At 33.4% G+C, this 14,037-nt stretch overlaps 1 protein-coding gene across 9 annotated transcripts in view; it reads right to left on the bottom strand.

Annotated features, from left to right (window-relative positions):
- Positions 1-14,037, bottom strand: part of PIGN (phosphatidylinositol glycan anchor biosynthesis class N) — a 199,520-nt gene that overhangs the window by 105,161 nt on the left and 80,322 nt on the right. For 8 of the 9 annotated variants that reach the window (XM_037987973.2, XM_073006256.1, XM_037987971.2 and 5 more), the window contains 5 exons: positions 11,559-11,667; positions 9,818-9,926; positions 6,419-6,502; positions 5,662-5,764; positions 312-414 (listed from right to left, as the gene is read on the bottom strand). In XM_037987973.2, coding sequence (XP_037843901.2) covers positions 312-414; positions 5,662-5,764; positions 6,419-6,502; positions 9,818-9,926; positions 11,559-11,667 — 508 coding nt within the window. The remainder of the gene's footprint in view (positions 1-311; positions 415-5,661; positions 5,765-6,418; positions 6,503-9,817; positions 9,927-11,558; positions 11,668-14,037) is intronic. The other variant, XM_008013876.3, reaches the window with a different exon arrangement.

Here is a 14,037-nt window from a genome sequence, read left to right as displayed (position 1 = left end):
TGTGAAATATGAAAAAAAAAGTAAAAAGCATTCTTTTCTCTATTCCTTCACTTATATTGACATTTTTTAAAAACAATGATTCTCAAGTAATCACTAAGAAAAGCCCAACCTACACAACAACAAAATTGTGCTTTTCTGTGATAAGTAAAAAATCTTCCTTACCAATTATTAACTTAATTAATGCCAAACAACTAAAACTTTTTAACACTAAAATTTTAAGTAGAAAGAATTTTTGAAATAACACTGCAACTTCCTTATAGGATAGAGACTAATAGTCTCAAATAAAAACAACGATGACTTTGACCAGTTACCTTTTGTTTATAGCAAACACCAGATTGTTGTAGAGTTTCTTGTTCTATGTTTATCCAGACAAACATCAAACAAGACAATACTAGTGGAAAGACAGCTTCATACCTAACAGGTGGGGAAAGGTAGAAATGAAAAGGAAAAAACAGTAAAATAAGTGAAAATGCAAATTTACACTGAGGTCTTTCTCAAAATTAAAATAATTTGATAATACTTCTAAGTCACAATATTACAAAACTTAAATTTTCTAGGCTTTCCAGAAGAAGAAAGTAGGAAACTAATATTTAAATTTTAACCCCAACATCATCTTTTTTGAGTGACATGAAATCTTGAGATAATTATGTGTTTAAAATAATAGAAATATATAAAAGCCATTCGTAAAGCAAATGACAGATACACATAAAAAAGAAAGAAGGCATGAAGACAAAGATAAAAAGATAATTCTTGAGGTAAAATTATTAACATACATAGAAAAGGAAGAGGAACACTCTAAATTTTCAAAAAAATGGGTACAACAAGAACACAAACATGAACATTGTTTGACCTTATTGATAACATATGGAAATTAAAATAATGGTGATATATCATATTTGCCAATATTAAAACAACAGTGTTGGCCGGGCAAGGTGGCTCATGCCTGTAATCCCAGCACTTTGGCAGGCCAGGGCAGGCAGATCACGAGGTCAGGAGTTCGAGACCAGTCTGGCCAGCATAGTGAAACCCTGTCTCTACTAAAAATACAAAAAATTAGCGGGGTGTGGTTGTGTGCGCCTGTAATCCCAGCTACTCAGGAGGCTGAGGCAGGAGAATCTTCTTTGAGAAGATTCTGTCTCAAAAACAAAACAGTGTTGACAAGAGGGCGATGAAAAAGGAACTCTCATATGCTCTCTATGGGAATACACACTTTCTGGAAGACCATCTGATACTATGTATTAAGAATCTCAAAAATATTCATATACTATAATGCAATAAGGCCATTTCTAAAAGTTTACCCTGAGAAAATCATCAGACATGTGCTACAATTTCCATTATAAAGATATCTGTTGTAACACTGGTTACAGAAGAGGGAAACAGAAAACAACCTACATGTCCACAGGCGAATGATTAAATGTGTGGTACACCTACAGGCTGGAGTGTAAAATGGACACAAAAACAAAGGAGAAGTGCTCCTGAGACAACGCAGTGATAGAAGCCTTATCTAAACAGTTTCTGTTTTGTCTGGGGTAAATGTTCCACCTTCATAATCCCTAAATGCTCTATTATAGTACTTACACCGTCTTAATCAATGTTTACCTGTATGCATCTATTATTACTTTATAAAATCTTTGAAAACCAAGTCTGTGTCTGTCTCATCACCACTGCTGGCCCAGCTCACAAATATTTGCTGAGTGAGTTATTTATCTAATCAGAAGTTACAAAACAAAACAAAGACTTATTTCCTTTTTGAGTCTTTCAACTACCAAACTCTACAGCATATGGCATTATTTCCTAAAGATGAGAAAGTAAAAAAATTTCAAACACTTTAAACACTATTACAAATTATAAAATTATAACACTGAAAACTGGGCAGAAGAAAAGATTCAGGTTTCAGAAAACATACACAAATCACTTGATATATAAGACTTAGAAGGCCCAGGGATATGAACAGATACTACACACATGAGAAAATAGCATGAGTAAAACAAGTACAGAAAACTGTACAAAGCAGTGCCATTTCTGACCTGTTAATATAACGTTTGATATTCTTATTTAAAAATGGAAATACCAAATACTGTTACATATTTGTTACAGATACGATGAAACAGTACTCCTCATATATAGTTTGTTGTAGATATTATACATTGGCACTGTTCTTAAGACAATTACAAGTTAAAAAAAGAAAGTTCATACCCAATGGCCCACATACACTATATCAGAAGTGAACAAAGGAAATAATCCAGACTATGAAAAAGCTTATGCATAAAAACATAACTCAAAATATTATGTGTAATAATAAAAAGTTGAAATAAAATCCATATCATGAAATATTAAATATCTATTAAAATGGTGGCTAGGAAGCCTATAAGCCACCTAGAAAATGCTTCTGAAATAATGTGAATTAGAAAAAAAGATCCAAAATAGAACATGTACTGCAATTAATTTTATGTTAAAAAGACAAATATGGAGGGTAACACCAGAAAGAAATATACCAGAACATTAATAAGAGTAGAGTTAATACATGATTTTATCCCTTATCCCCACTTTCCATAATGTGATGACTCTATACGTCCAGTGATTTTTTAAAAATTGAAAAACAAATATTTAGAATGCTTGTATCCCTGGCCTTTCTTTAAAGTTCAGTTCAATGTCCTTGATGGCACTAACTCAGCTTTCCTATTCAAGCTCTTTCTCTAGTCAGTCTTCATTTCATACAACACACAACTTCATTAACTCACAGTAACTTAATTGTTTGATTTTGTAATTACCTAACACTGTAAAATACAGTTCTTATTTTATAGCAGCTTATAACTCTATTGTACACCAGTATTACACTAACGGTTCTCTCTGTGTGTCTGTAGAGTGCTCTGGACACTGGATATATGAAAGAAAAAACAACTGTTGATTAATTGAACTGTTGATTAATTGTGCATACGCTGAACAAAAGGGGACCATAATTTTTTTAAAGATTTGCAGTTATATATGAAGTTATTATTTCCTAATATTTAAAAACATAAATGTCATAGTTCTACAAATAGTAGAATTTATTTATTTCCTTTTAAAAAACTATACATTATGATCACTGTCTTTTGTAAAATGTAGATGAATAAACCAGATAAAGATAATCTTCCTATGGGACTTTATCTCTTAAGACAATCAATATTTTGTATAAAGTCTGTATATCTGCATTAATAAACTGAAATATCAATGAAATGTCATCACAGGCTCAGGGAGAACATAATGAAAACTTACTACATTAGGATCTGCTGGTTTGGTCTCCATGCAAATTGAATAGGGCTGACAAGGCATTTAGCTTTGTATTATAGTTTGCTAAGCAAAGGAATAATGCAAAGAAAATTTCAAAGGGAAATGTTTAACCAGCGCTAACCAAGAGAACAAGCTATTTTCAAGTATTACAATAGCTCCATTTGCATAAAATAATTAAGTGCTGATTAAAAATGAATCTTCTTTATTCATTAAATCAAGAATGCATCGTAAGAATGTAGGATTACTATTGCTGTATTTCTATATTATAATATAACTATATTTCTTTTAAATATTCTGTAATTCTGAATATTCAATAATTTACACAGAGAACCCTCCAGGTCATCCAAAATGGTAAGGTTGAATCATAACAGGTGGACTATGTTTTGCAAAACTGATTTGACACTGAGAAAATGTACTGATTGAAATGACTGAACTGTGCTATTTCAAGATACTCTTTTCGATTTTTTTTGGCAAAGCTGGATACACTTTCTGATGTTGAATAATATCTCTCTTAATGAATTCATTAATAAGGTCATATAGTGCCTTATTCTGATTTTAGGTATAGATTTTCCCTTTTTAGATTTTCTTAAGTTATGATTCTGATTATGCTTATTATGATAATTTGTTTTGGCATCTCCTATAACTATTAAATTGATGATTTAAAATACTTATCCCCTATGTAAGTTACATGATTAATCATGCTACATTATGAAATAGTCTTTTCATTCAAAATTAAACTTCAGTTATCTTTGTTTCTTGCTCTCCTTTTCTAATCCAGCAAATCAGATCTATTTTTATACTTGTTTACATTTTTTAACCAACTACACATCCCTTTAAATCTGTTTATTGTTTTAGAATTTGAAAGTTCAAAAAAGAGAAAGGCCTATTGATTAAGAGACTGTACAGAAGTTAGTACATATTTCCGGACACTTTCAAACATTTATTTCCTTAAATCAACCTCTGGGTGTAATCTCTTAATAAAATTCATGAGTATCTCTGAAACGGTAGGTTAGAATAGAAATTATTTTAACTTCTGCTTTCTTATATAGATTAAAAACTTGTGCATAGTCGAATTCATTTTTACTCTCATAGATTCTAATTTAACAAAATTATTTATCCTGAAATTTCACTAATAAAGGGGGAAACTGAAAGATTTTAAGCTCTCATGTTCATCACTCTTGAATAACAGATGCTCATAAATTTCTAGTTTTATTTTAAAGTTCTATTTCAAAGGTCTAAATCTCAAAGAAAGCCTCTCTTAAAATCTTATTAGGTAGCTGGTAAAAAGTTTCATGACATTTGTATCACATCTTCAGAGCTGTGGCTCACATCTGGTTAGGCAAGGGGAAGGGAAACAAAAGGAGATAGACAGCTTTGGTGAAGAAAAGGTTTAGGGCCCCACTGGATCATCTCTTATATAAGACTACAAGAACTCCTGAGGTCTAGGTCACTTAGGGTGTTAGGGTCTACTGTGGGAAGACTTTGAGAATACCTCTCTAATTCTGAATTATGACAACTAAGTTTCCAAAGGGGAGAACCTGAGCCTTAGACCCCAAATGGCTTTACAAAATCATTTGAACTGTGAATAATCTCATAGCATAATGGTGAATCCCTAGGTTTAGTCTAACTCCGATCAAGATTCTGTATTTGGGCCAAAATTCAAACTGTTTATGAGTGGTATTTATTCATTGTTTGTCCTAGTCATTGTTTGTTATAATGTGCACATTTCTTACCCTCATAAAGATTTAAGTAAGGACAAAATTCAAAAGCAAGAAAAGAATTCTTCAAAGATAACGGACAGAGTATATCCCTGTCTTCACTGAGTTCTAGAAAATGCTTTGGGATTCACCCCAAGTCAAGCTGCTGATTTTTTGTTTTCTTTTGTTTTGTTTTGGTAAGAAAATTTCAATCTTAAATAAAAATCTTTAAAAGTTTTGGGAAAATATTCTGAAGGTTCTCTGAATCAAATGAATATTTGAACTGTGAGATGTGTAAGATTTAAAAAGTACTATAGTCAAAGAAGAATGGACGAATCAAAGCATAATTTAAAATGGATACAAGGAATGCAATAAAAAATAAAAGTCAATGAGACTTAAAATTCTTCCATAATCAATCAGAATTTTCTAACATTATAGTTAAGTGATATTTTAGCAACTTCAGAAAAGAGAAACACAAAGACAGCAAGCAATACTATGAAATGGATAAAAAAAAAAGAAAACAGATTATAGATCAAGTCAGATATAGTTCTCACTGAGAAGTAAATATTTATAATGTATCCCTCAAGATTTAGAAAACATTTTTCATTTCCAGATGTTAAATACTAATAGAGAAAATAACAATATATCATTTAAAACTTGCTACTATAAAATTAAGTTGTTAAAAAGTTTATACCCCGTGCTTAGAAGGAGGTAGGTTGACATCAACGAAAGAAGTATGCTGAACAATCGCTGAAAGACAGCTGGAGAACTCAGTAGTGGCACAACCAAGGAAGAGGCTGCAATGAAACAAAACAGGTCATTTGTCAGTACAAGAGACACAAAAAAATGTTAGTGTAGAGCCAGGCATGGTGGCTCACATCTGTAATCTCAGCACTTTGGGAGGCTGAGGCGGGTGGATCACCTGAGATCAGGAGTTCGAGACCAGCCTTGCCAACATGGTAAAATCCCATCTTTACCAAAAATACAAAAATTAGCCCGGTGTGGTGGCAGGCGCCTGTAATCCCAGCTACTCAGGAGGCTGAGGTAGGAGAATTGCTTGAACTCAGGAGGCAGAGGTTGCAGTGAGCCGAGATTGCACCACTGCACTCCAGCCTAGACGACAAGAATGAAACTCCATCTCAAAAACAACAACAACAAAAGTTACTGTAGAAGCCCTGAATAATCTAGTATCATTTAGGGCATTTATTGCTTTGTGACCTTGAACATGAGGCTACATTTCCCCTAATCATAGTCAAGCCTCACATTTTTAATTAATATTACATTTCATTGTTTTAACTATGCTCAGATTTTCTCAATTTATATTCAGCCCAGATCACTGTAATAATATTAACTCAAAAATGAATTATTTTCTAATGAAATAAAAGTATTACTCAAGATTTAGCACCCTTTGCTTAATTAGGCATTTATATCTTAGCTCAAAGACAACTTACTCCTCAGAAGCTGATTTTTTCCTAACCCCTTCCTTCTCCAAGTTTTCCCACTGTAAAGTATGTACTGACAGTTGCAGTATGCCCCTTGGAAAAGAGAACAGGAATGAGTTCACCATGCATGAGAGTTGTATTAACTCTCCCCCGGGATAACAAAAGGAACTACCCAAGCGGAGGAAGGGCAGATGAAGTGGGTGGGGTGGCAAAATGTAAACTCCTCCATCCCTATTCTGGGAAGGAAATGTGCGTAACTTCCTAATCCCCCTAGTGCTCTAGAGTTTGAAGACAGACAAGTTGGGATGAAATCCCGGCTGAATCACTTACTAATTGCTCAAACTATAGGGCAAGTTCATTAACTGATCTAAGCAGAAATTTACCCACCTATCAAATAGAGATGACATTAAAAAGTTGTGAAGATTAAATACAATTTCACCTATACAATGTTCGCTGAGCATAGTGCCTAGCACATAGTGCTTAGTAACTGTTAACTGTGGTTATTATTATTAGTCAACATCTTCTAAATTAATTTACATGTAATGTCAATTTCATCTAAAGTCAAGTCACTGCAAGATTTAAGACTATGAAGTTATACTTTTAATACCCTTACATGAGTAGCTTCTGACTTTTTTCCAGATGTGTAGCTCCAATCATAATCAACTGATACATATTTTAACTGGAAGAAATAACATTTCAATATCTCTGATTTTAAAAGTCAGTTAATCTGTTGGACAAATGGTGGTTGTTAAAAAATTAAAAAAAAAATAAAAAGTAAATAATAAAAGTCAGTTCAAATGAGACCTCTTCTGTAAAACTGTACACATTTTCTGTCCTTGTTCTACTTTTGTCTAAATGCTTGATAAGGTACTAAAGGGGAAATAAGAGTCTCTATTCTAAATGACATAAGTAGAACCAATTTCAAAACATACCGTCCATTTGGAGATCATAGCATATTAAGCAAAAATGCTCATTAAAGCTAGACCATGGTATATCTGTGCCTAAAAGAGATCTTTGGAGATATTGATGACTTACCTATGAGTTAACTTTATTTCATGTCTTACATCATTTTGTAGGTATCCTCTAGAAGCTAGCTCTACCAATACCAAGAAGGAAAGATCTTGTTTAAAATACATGCCTAGAGAAACTTTCATGTTTGGAGAACAACAGCAATAAACTGATTCTAAATCTCCTCCTCACCATTCCAAAACAATAATCAAATAAACAAAGACAATTTTAAAAAACCATAAAGGATACTCCAAATAGAGAAAGAAGCATATAAAACACTGCATAATGTATAAGTGTGCTCTACTACAACATAAGAAGATTTGACAGAATCTTATTGACAGAATCTTCAATTTGTTGTAGTAGAGCACACTCACACATTATGCAGTGTTTTATATGCTTCTTGAGAACAAGCCTAAGAGTCATGTTAGTAAACATGAATGAGCTCAACTCACCTTTTTATTTAAAAGAAAACAAATTGTGGAATTGGCACATAAAGCAAAACCTAACTCTAGGCAGAACACAGGAACTAAACTTAAAACACAGTGATTCTAAAAGGCTAAAAATAAAGGCTAATGGAAACAGTACAAAATCTAGAGTTGCAATCCTGATACCAAAGTATACTTTAGACCAAAAACAATCAATAAGGAAAAGAAGAACACTTTATGATGTTAAAAGTGACATTCCACAATGATAATGTAATAGTTATGAATATTTTGCTGCAAACAACATACCTAAAACAAAATTATGACATCCTTCACAGAAATAGAAAATAAAATCCTAAAATTCATATGGAACCACAAAAGACTCTGAATAGCTAAAGCAATCCTGAGCTTTTAAAAAGAGAACAAAGCTGGAGGTATCATGAAGTCATGCTGAAGGCATGATTTCAAAGTATACTACAAAGCTATAGTAACCCAAACAACATGGTACTGGCATAGAAACACACACATAGGTGAATGGAACAGAATAGAGAACCCAGAAATAAATCTACACATTTATAGCCAACTCATTTAGACAAAGGCACCAAGAACATACATTGAAGAAAGGACCGTCTCTCCAATAAATAGTGCTAGGAAAATGGAATATCCATATTCAAAACAATAAAACAAGACCCTTATCTCTTACCACATAAAAAAGAAATCAACTCAAAATGGATTAAAGACTTAAATGTAAGACCTGAAACTATGAAACTACTAGAAGAAAACATTGGAAAAACACTTCAGGACAGTAGTCTGACAAAGATGTTTTGGGTAAGACCTCAAAAGCACAGGTAACAAAAGCAAAAGTAGACAAATGGGATTATATCAAGATTAAAAGCTTCTGCATAGCAAAGGAAACCATCAACAGAGTGAAGAGACAACCTACAGAATGGGAGAAAATATTTGCAAACTACCCATCTGACAAGGAATTAATAAACAAACTATATAAAAAGTACAAACAATTCAACAGCAAAAAACCTATTAATTCAACTAAAAAATGGGCAAATGATCTGAGTAGACATTTCTCAAAAGAAGACGTACAAATGGCCAACAGGTATATGAAAAAATATTCACTATCGCTAATCTTCAAAGAAATGCAAATCAAAACCACAATGAGATATCATCTCGCCCCAGTTAGAACTGCTATTATCAAAAAGACAAAAATAGCAGATGCTGGCAATGATGTGGAGACAGGGGAAACTTTGTACATTGTTGGTGGGAATGTAAGTTAGTACAGCCATTCATGAGGGGTGGGCCCCCATGACCCAAACAACAAAAATCATCAAAAGATGTAAAAAAGCGTATGTCAAATTATTCACTGGCATTACAAAGTGTCTTCTCTGAACAAAAAACCTGGGCTCAAAACTTGCTCTTGTCTTCCAACTGGAAGGGAAAACCTAAGTCCTAAAATTACATGTTTGCTTCACACATATATTTCAACATTCTCAATTAAGAGGACTACATAGAAAAATATGCTTTCAAATGTCTAACTAGCTTTAAAAAATATGTAAGGTATACTAGTCGATGTTATTTTCAGGAAGGGAAACAGATAAAATTTAAACATTTCCCAGTCCCTGTGTAAGAAGAGAGAATTTACGAATTGGCATGAAAATGAAGCATAAGATCCTCTTCACCCTTTTCTCTTTTGGAATCACTTAGTCAAATCTTATAAGATGTTAATAAATACATAGCTTTATTATCAGGTCATAAATATTCTATCCAATTATCTTAGTAACACATGCATGCACACGAGAATTCTCTTTGTTAAATTCCAGCAAGGGTTAGAAATAATAGCTCGTTATTATTATTTTCCTGCAACAAAATTATTTCTTTCAATAACAATGATACAGACATAAACAGATCATTTAAAAATAGCTAAGTTGATATCAAATTACCTCACTTGGTTTGAGTGGCCTCTTACCTAATGTTGCCCAGCTAATAATTTGATTCATAAGAGGCAGTCCTTGCTTCCTAAGTAGACTACTCTGGGTGCTATACACAACATACATGGAGAGCACTGTGCTCAGCACCTAAAGACAAAGATGAAATAAGTTAAAAAAAGAGAAGGTAGTGAAAGACTATAACTAGCAAGAACGTAAGACATTCTTATTTCTGAGATGTTAAAATCTGGAAAAAATGTGTATCTTGGAATCAATGAAATACAGTGGACAGTACAGGAACTGATGCAAGTTAATAAACCTAATGCAAAAATGAATTTTGTAACAGAGTTACCTAATACTCAGGGGTATGTCTAACAAAGCACATAAGAATGTTAGCATGATATTCTTGGCTACCCTAGAGAGAGATCCAGAAACATTCACTTCTGTCAAAGCACTCATTATTCTGGATACATTCTGTCAAAGCTACTATGGCTTAAGTGTAAAGCCAGTCAGAGTACCATTTAAAAAGAAACATATGTTTCAATGGCTTGACAGGATTTTTGACAAAAAATTTCTTCTCTTTTTATAAGTTCCCTGTCGCTCTCCAAGAATGAATTTAACTTGTGATGTAATCTTTCAAATGTTGTGTATTTTTATTTCAGAGTGTTCTTGGAAATACCATCTACTATCCCAGCTCTATTCTTCAGGAAATTTTTTAGAAGATTCATATGAGTTTTGCTTTTTGTCTGTGATCTAAACATGGTTATTTATTTATTTATTTATTCGGTTAAGAAGAAAAACAGATGTTTTCCATCCTTATCTACGGAAAAAGTTGTCATTTTATAGATTATCACATGATATGATGTTCGTCACAACTCTACTAGATATTATCTCTACAGATTAAAAACAAACTGAAGTGGCTGGGTGTGGTGGCTCATGCCTGTAATCCCAGGACTTTGGGAGGCTGGGGCCGGTAGATCACCTGAGGTCAGGAGTTCAAGACCAGCCTGGCCAACATGGTGAAACCCCGAGTCTACTAAATATACAACATTAGCCAGGCGTAGTGGCTCACGCCTGTAATCCCAGCTACTCAGGAAGCTGAGGCAAGACAATCGCTTGAACCCGGAAGGCAGAGGTTGCAGTGAGCTGAGATTGCACCACTGCACTCCAGCCTGGGTGACAAGAGCAAGACTCCATCTCAATACACATACACACACACACACACACACACACACACACACAGAAATCAAATTACTAAAAAGTACCCATCTAGTATGCAGCGTAACCGGGAACTGACTCAATTTTGAAACATCAAGTTAAAAGTTATTTTCACCACACCAAAGCCACTAACCATGCTGAAGTTTATTTTCACCTGGGACATTAACTGAAGTCTTAAACTGGCTATTCTTAATATAAACATACCCCAGGCTGCTTTCACTTCAAAGAAGTGACATTCTCTGACCCAAATGAGGACAAGGTAGAATCTCAGTCCAGAGGGAGCCCTTTTCAGTTCAACTGTTTATCAGTACAGGTGTCCCTTCAGTTTCGGTAATCTCTGCTCTTCAGGCATCACTGGGCTGCCTCTTATGGACCTTTTGCTATTTCATACCTCTTAAAGAACACATTTCCATGTAGCATCTTAAACGGAAAGCTTTCTTCTCAGCTGGCAGATACTAAGTAGCATAAAGGTAATGGCATTTTATGAACATAATTAAATATAACCATAGGATACATTTTTGGTATATCATTAGTATAACATAGTATTGAAAATTTGTAACAGACCTGTAATAGATGTACCAACAGCTCTTCCTTTCTAAAGCTATCTTTTCTTTTCATGAGAGATGTTACAACACACAGGGAAAGCAGAAGAACCAGCAAGCCTGCACCCATCCTGTTTTGAAATACAATTCACAGTTTTAAATTTTCTTCAGATATTTACTGAATACGTATCAGATGGAACTATGAGACATCTCACTCTAATACAGAACCTCTCAGTCATTTGGCTTAATTAAGAGGAAGTAGCAAAAAGGGTACATTTTAAGATTTTTAAGAAAACTTTTAAGTTTAAGATTTTAAGAAAACTTAAAATCTTAGGATAAAGATACTGCTGGATGTGGTTATTTGCAACTTCTTCCCACAATTTTTTAAGTATGTCTACCTTACTTCTATAATTTAATTTTAAAAAATTTTAGGCATATCAAATACTATAATATGTAGCCTGAATTGGGCAAATTCACAAAAATTTACAATATAAAGCATAACTAAACAAGTATATTATCAGTATCTACAACATGTATTTTGTGATTATGAAACTTACTCATGCAAAAAGTATCTACATATATAACCCATATTATTTCTAGCAGGAAAAACAGCTCCCTTCTGTGACAGACCGTGGTATTTTCCTCAGCTGCTCCTGGCTGAGGGAAGAGGGAGGCAGTGGTCACATGGGCGGCATGCAGGTGAGGTATGTGTACAGTAATGAAACAACAAATTACACCTTTCAAGAACACCAGGTATAGTATGTTTCCTAAAGTCAAAGATGACTGATCCCAGGGAAATGATGCCCTACTGTTGAGCTCTGTCTCACCTCCTTAACATCTGAATAACATAGTACAGCCAAAATGATGCTGAGGATGAAATCCGGAACCCAAATAGAACTAAGAGAAAAGGAATTGGTTGAAGAGAAAAAAGAAAGAGCAAAAAGCAGAGCTGGACACCTAAGAAGAATGCAAAGCAGGAATCCCCAGAAAAATGCTTGATGGTTGTTGCTGATGCTTCAAATACAATCTTTGAGAATCCTAAGGAGAAAGGTAATCATATATTCAACATGGATTATCATTAAAATTTAGGAAAAAATAGTCACATATGACCAAGATTCTTTGCTTTTTCTTTTTCTCTTTCTTAAGTTTTAAAATAATTTGGAATTTAAATTTATTGGCATATATGTTTTTACTTTAGAACACTGGAGTACCAGACATTACAACTATGTTGTACACATGTTTGCTTTTTCCTTTGATCGTATCCTTAAATGTTTCATAAAATGACATCTTTGTGATTTTCTGAAGAAGGGAGATGCTGTGACAGATGAAAAGGAGAGTAGAAGTTTCCCCATGAACCAGGAATCAAAATAAGTAAGTTACAAATACAGCTAGTAGGATAAACTTAAAATCACTGAGCAATTTAAATTTAGAGGGAAACAATATAATTTTCTAAAAGATAAATTAGATTTCTTATATTTTAACAAGTTTATTTGCTTCCCACATTCATCCTTAATAGAATATCCAAGTGGCAAATTTATACAATTTCCTTCCCTTTGAGCATATGTTGAATTCTGCTCAACTATGCCAATACTGCTTGAGCAGGACTGATAGGCAAAGACTGATGAAGGGAAGGAAAGGGGCTTTATAGAAACATTACAAGAGCTTACAGAGCAATCTGAAGCAAGAAATAAATGAAAATATTTGAATTCATTTTCTCACATACTACTTGTAGGTTACGAAAGTTGCAAAATATTTTGACTTAGTAACACTCTAATGAAGTATGGCTTAGATAGTATGGTATTAGAATTCAATACAATTATTTTGAGCTCTGCTAATAAATTGACTTCCTGGGATAATTCCTGATCTATTCCATATTGGTAGTCTCATATAAACAGGAGAAAATGTATAGAATCTCATAAATCAGCACATATTTTTACAAAATATTATTTAGTTAATCTTCCTTGATTTAAAAATATATACCCCTATCCATTACAGATTTGGTTAAAATGTTTTTAAAAACGCTTATAGCGTTCTGAAGAAAGTAACAAAGATGATTTAATTTCTAATTCCTATGATTAGAAAATAAGAGAGGAAATGTTAAATGAAATAATGATCAAACACACACTCAAACAGCCCATAATTTACTTGACAATAAAGTGCAGTTAAAAGCAAAGGTAACCAGTTATTTTATAGATTTATTTAGGTCTACTGAAGACAAATAAATATAGCAGCATAGTAGGGAATTTAGGTAAGATATGCAGAAGAATTTTCAAACAATTTGAGTGGTTAAACATGGGAAAGTTGGCAAGGTAAATGGAGTTTCCTCCCACAGAGATCTTTACATTCAATTTAGAATAGCAGAAAATTTAATTTTTACATGACATTTTAGTGTGGACATGATTGAAGCAAAGAGGGCTAACACAGTATCTTTGAGACCTTTCTGTTTCGGCAACAGAACATTTTTTTCATATGAAACTAAAACTTTTACTGACTCCTCCAAG

This window comes from Chlorocebus sabaeus, chromosome 18 (assembly GCF_047675955.1).
Source record: "Chlorocebus sabaeus isolate Y175 chromosome 18, mChlSab1.0.hap1, whole genome shotgun sequence".
Taxonomy (NCBI): domain Eukaryota; kingdom Metazoa; phylum Chordata; class Mammalia; order Primates; family Cercopithecidae; genus Chlorocebus; species Chlorocebus sabaeus.
Note: the sequence above shows the minus strand (reverse complement) of the source record. Positions and strands in the feature narration are given on the sequence as shown.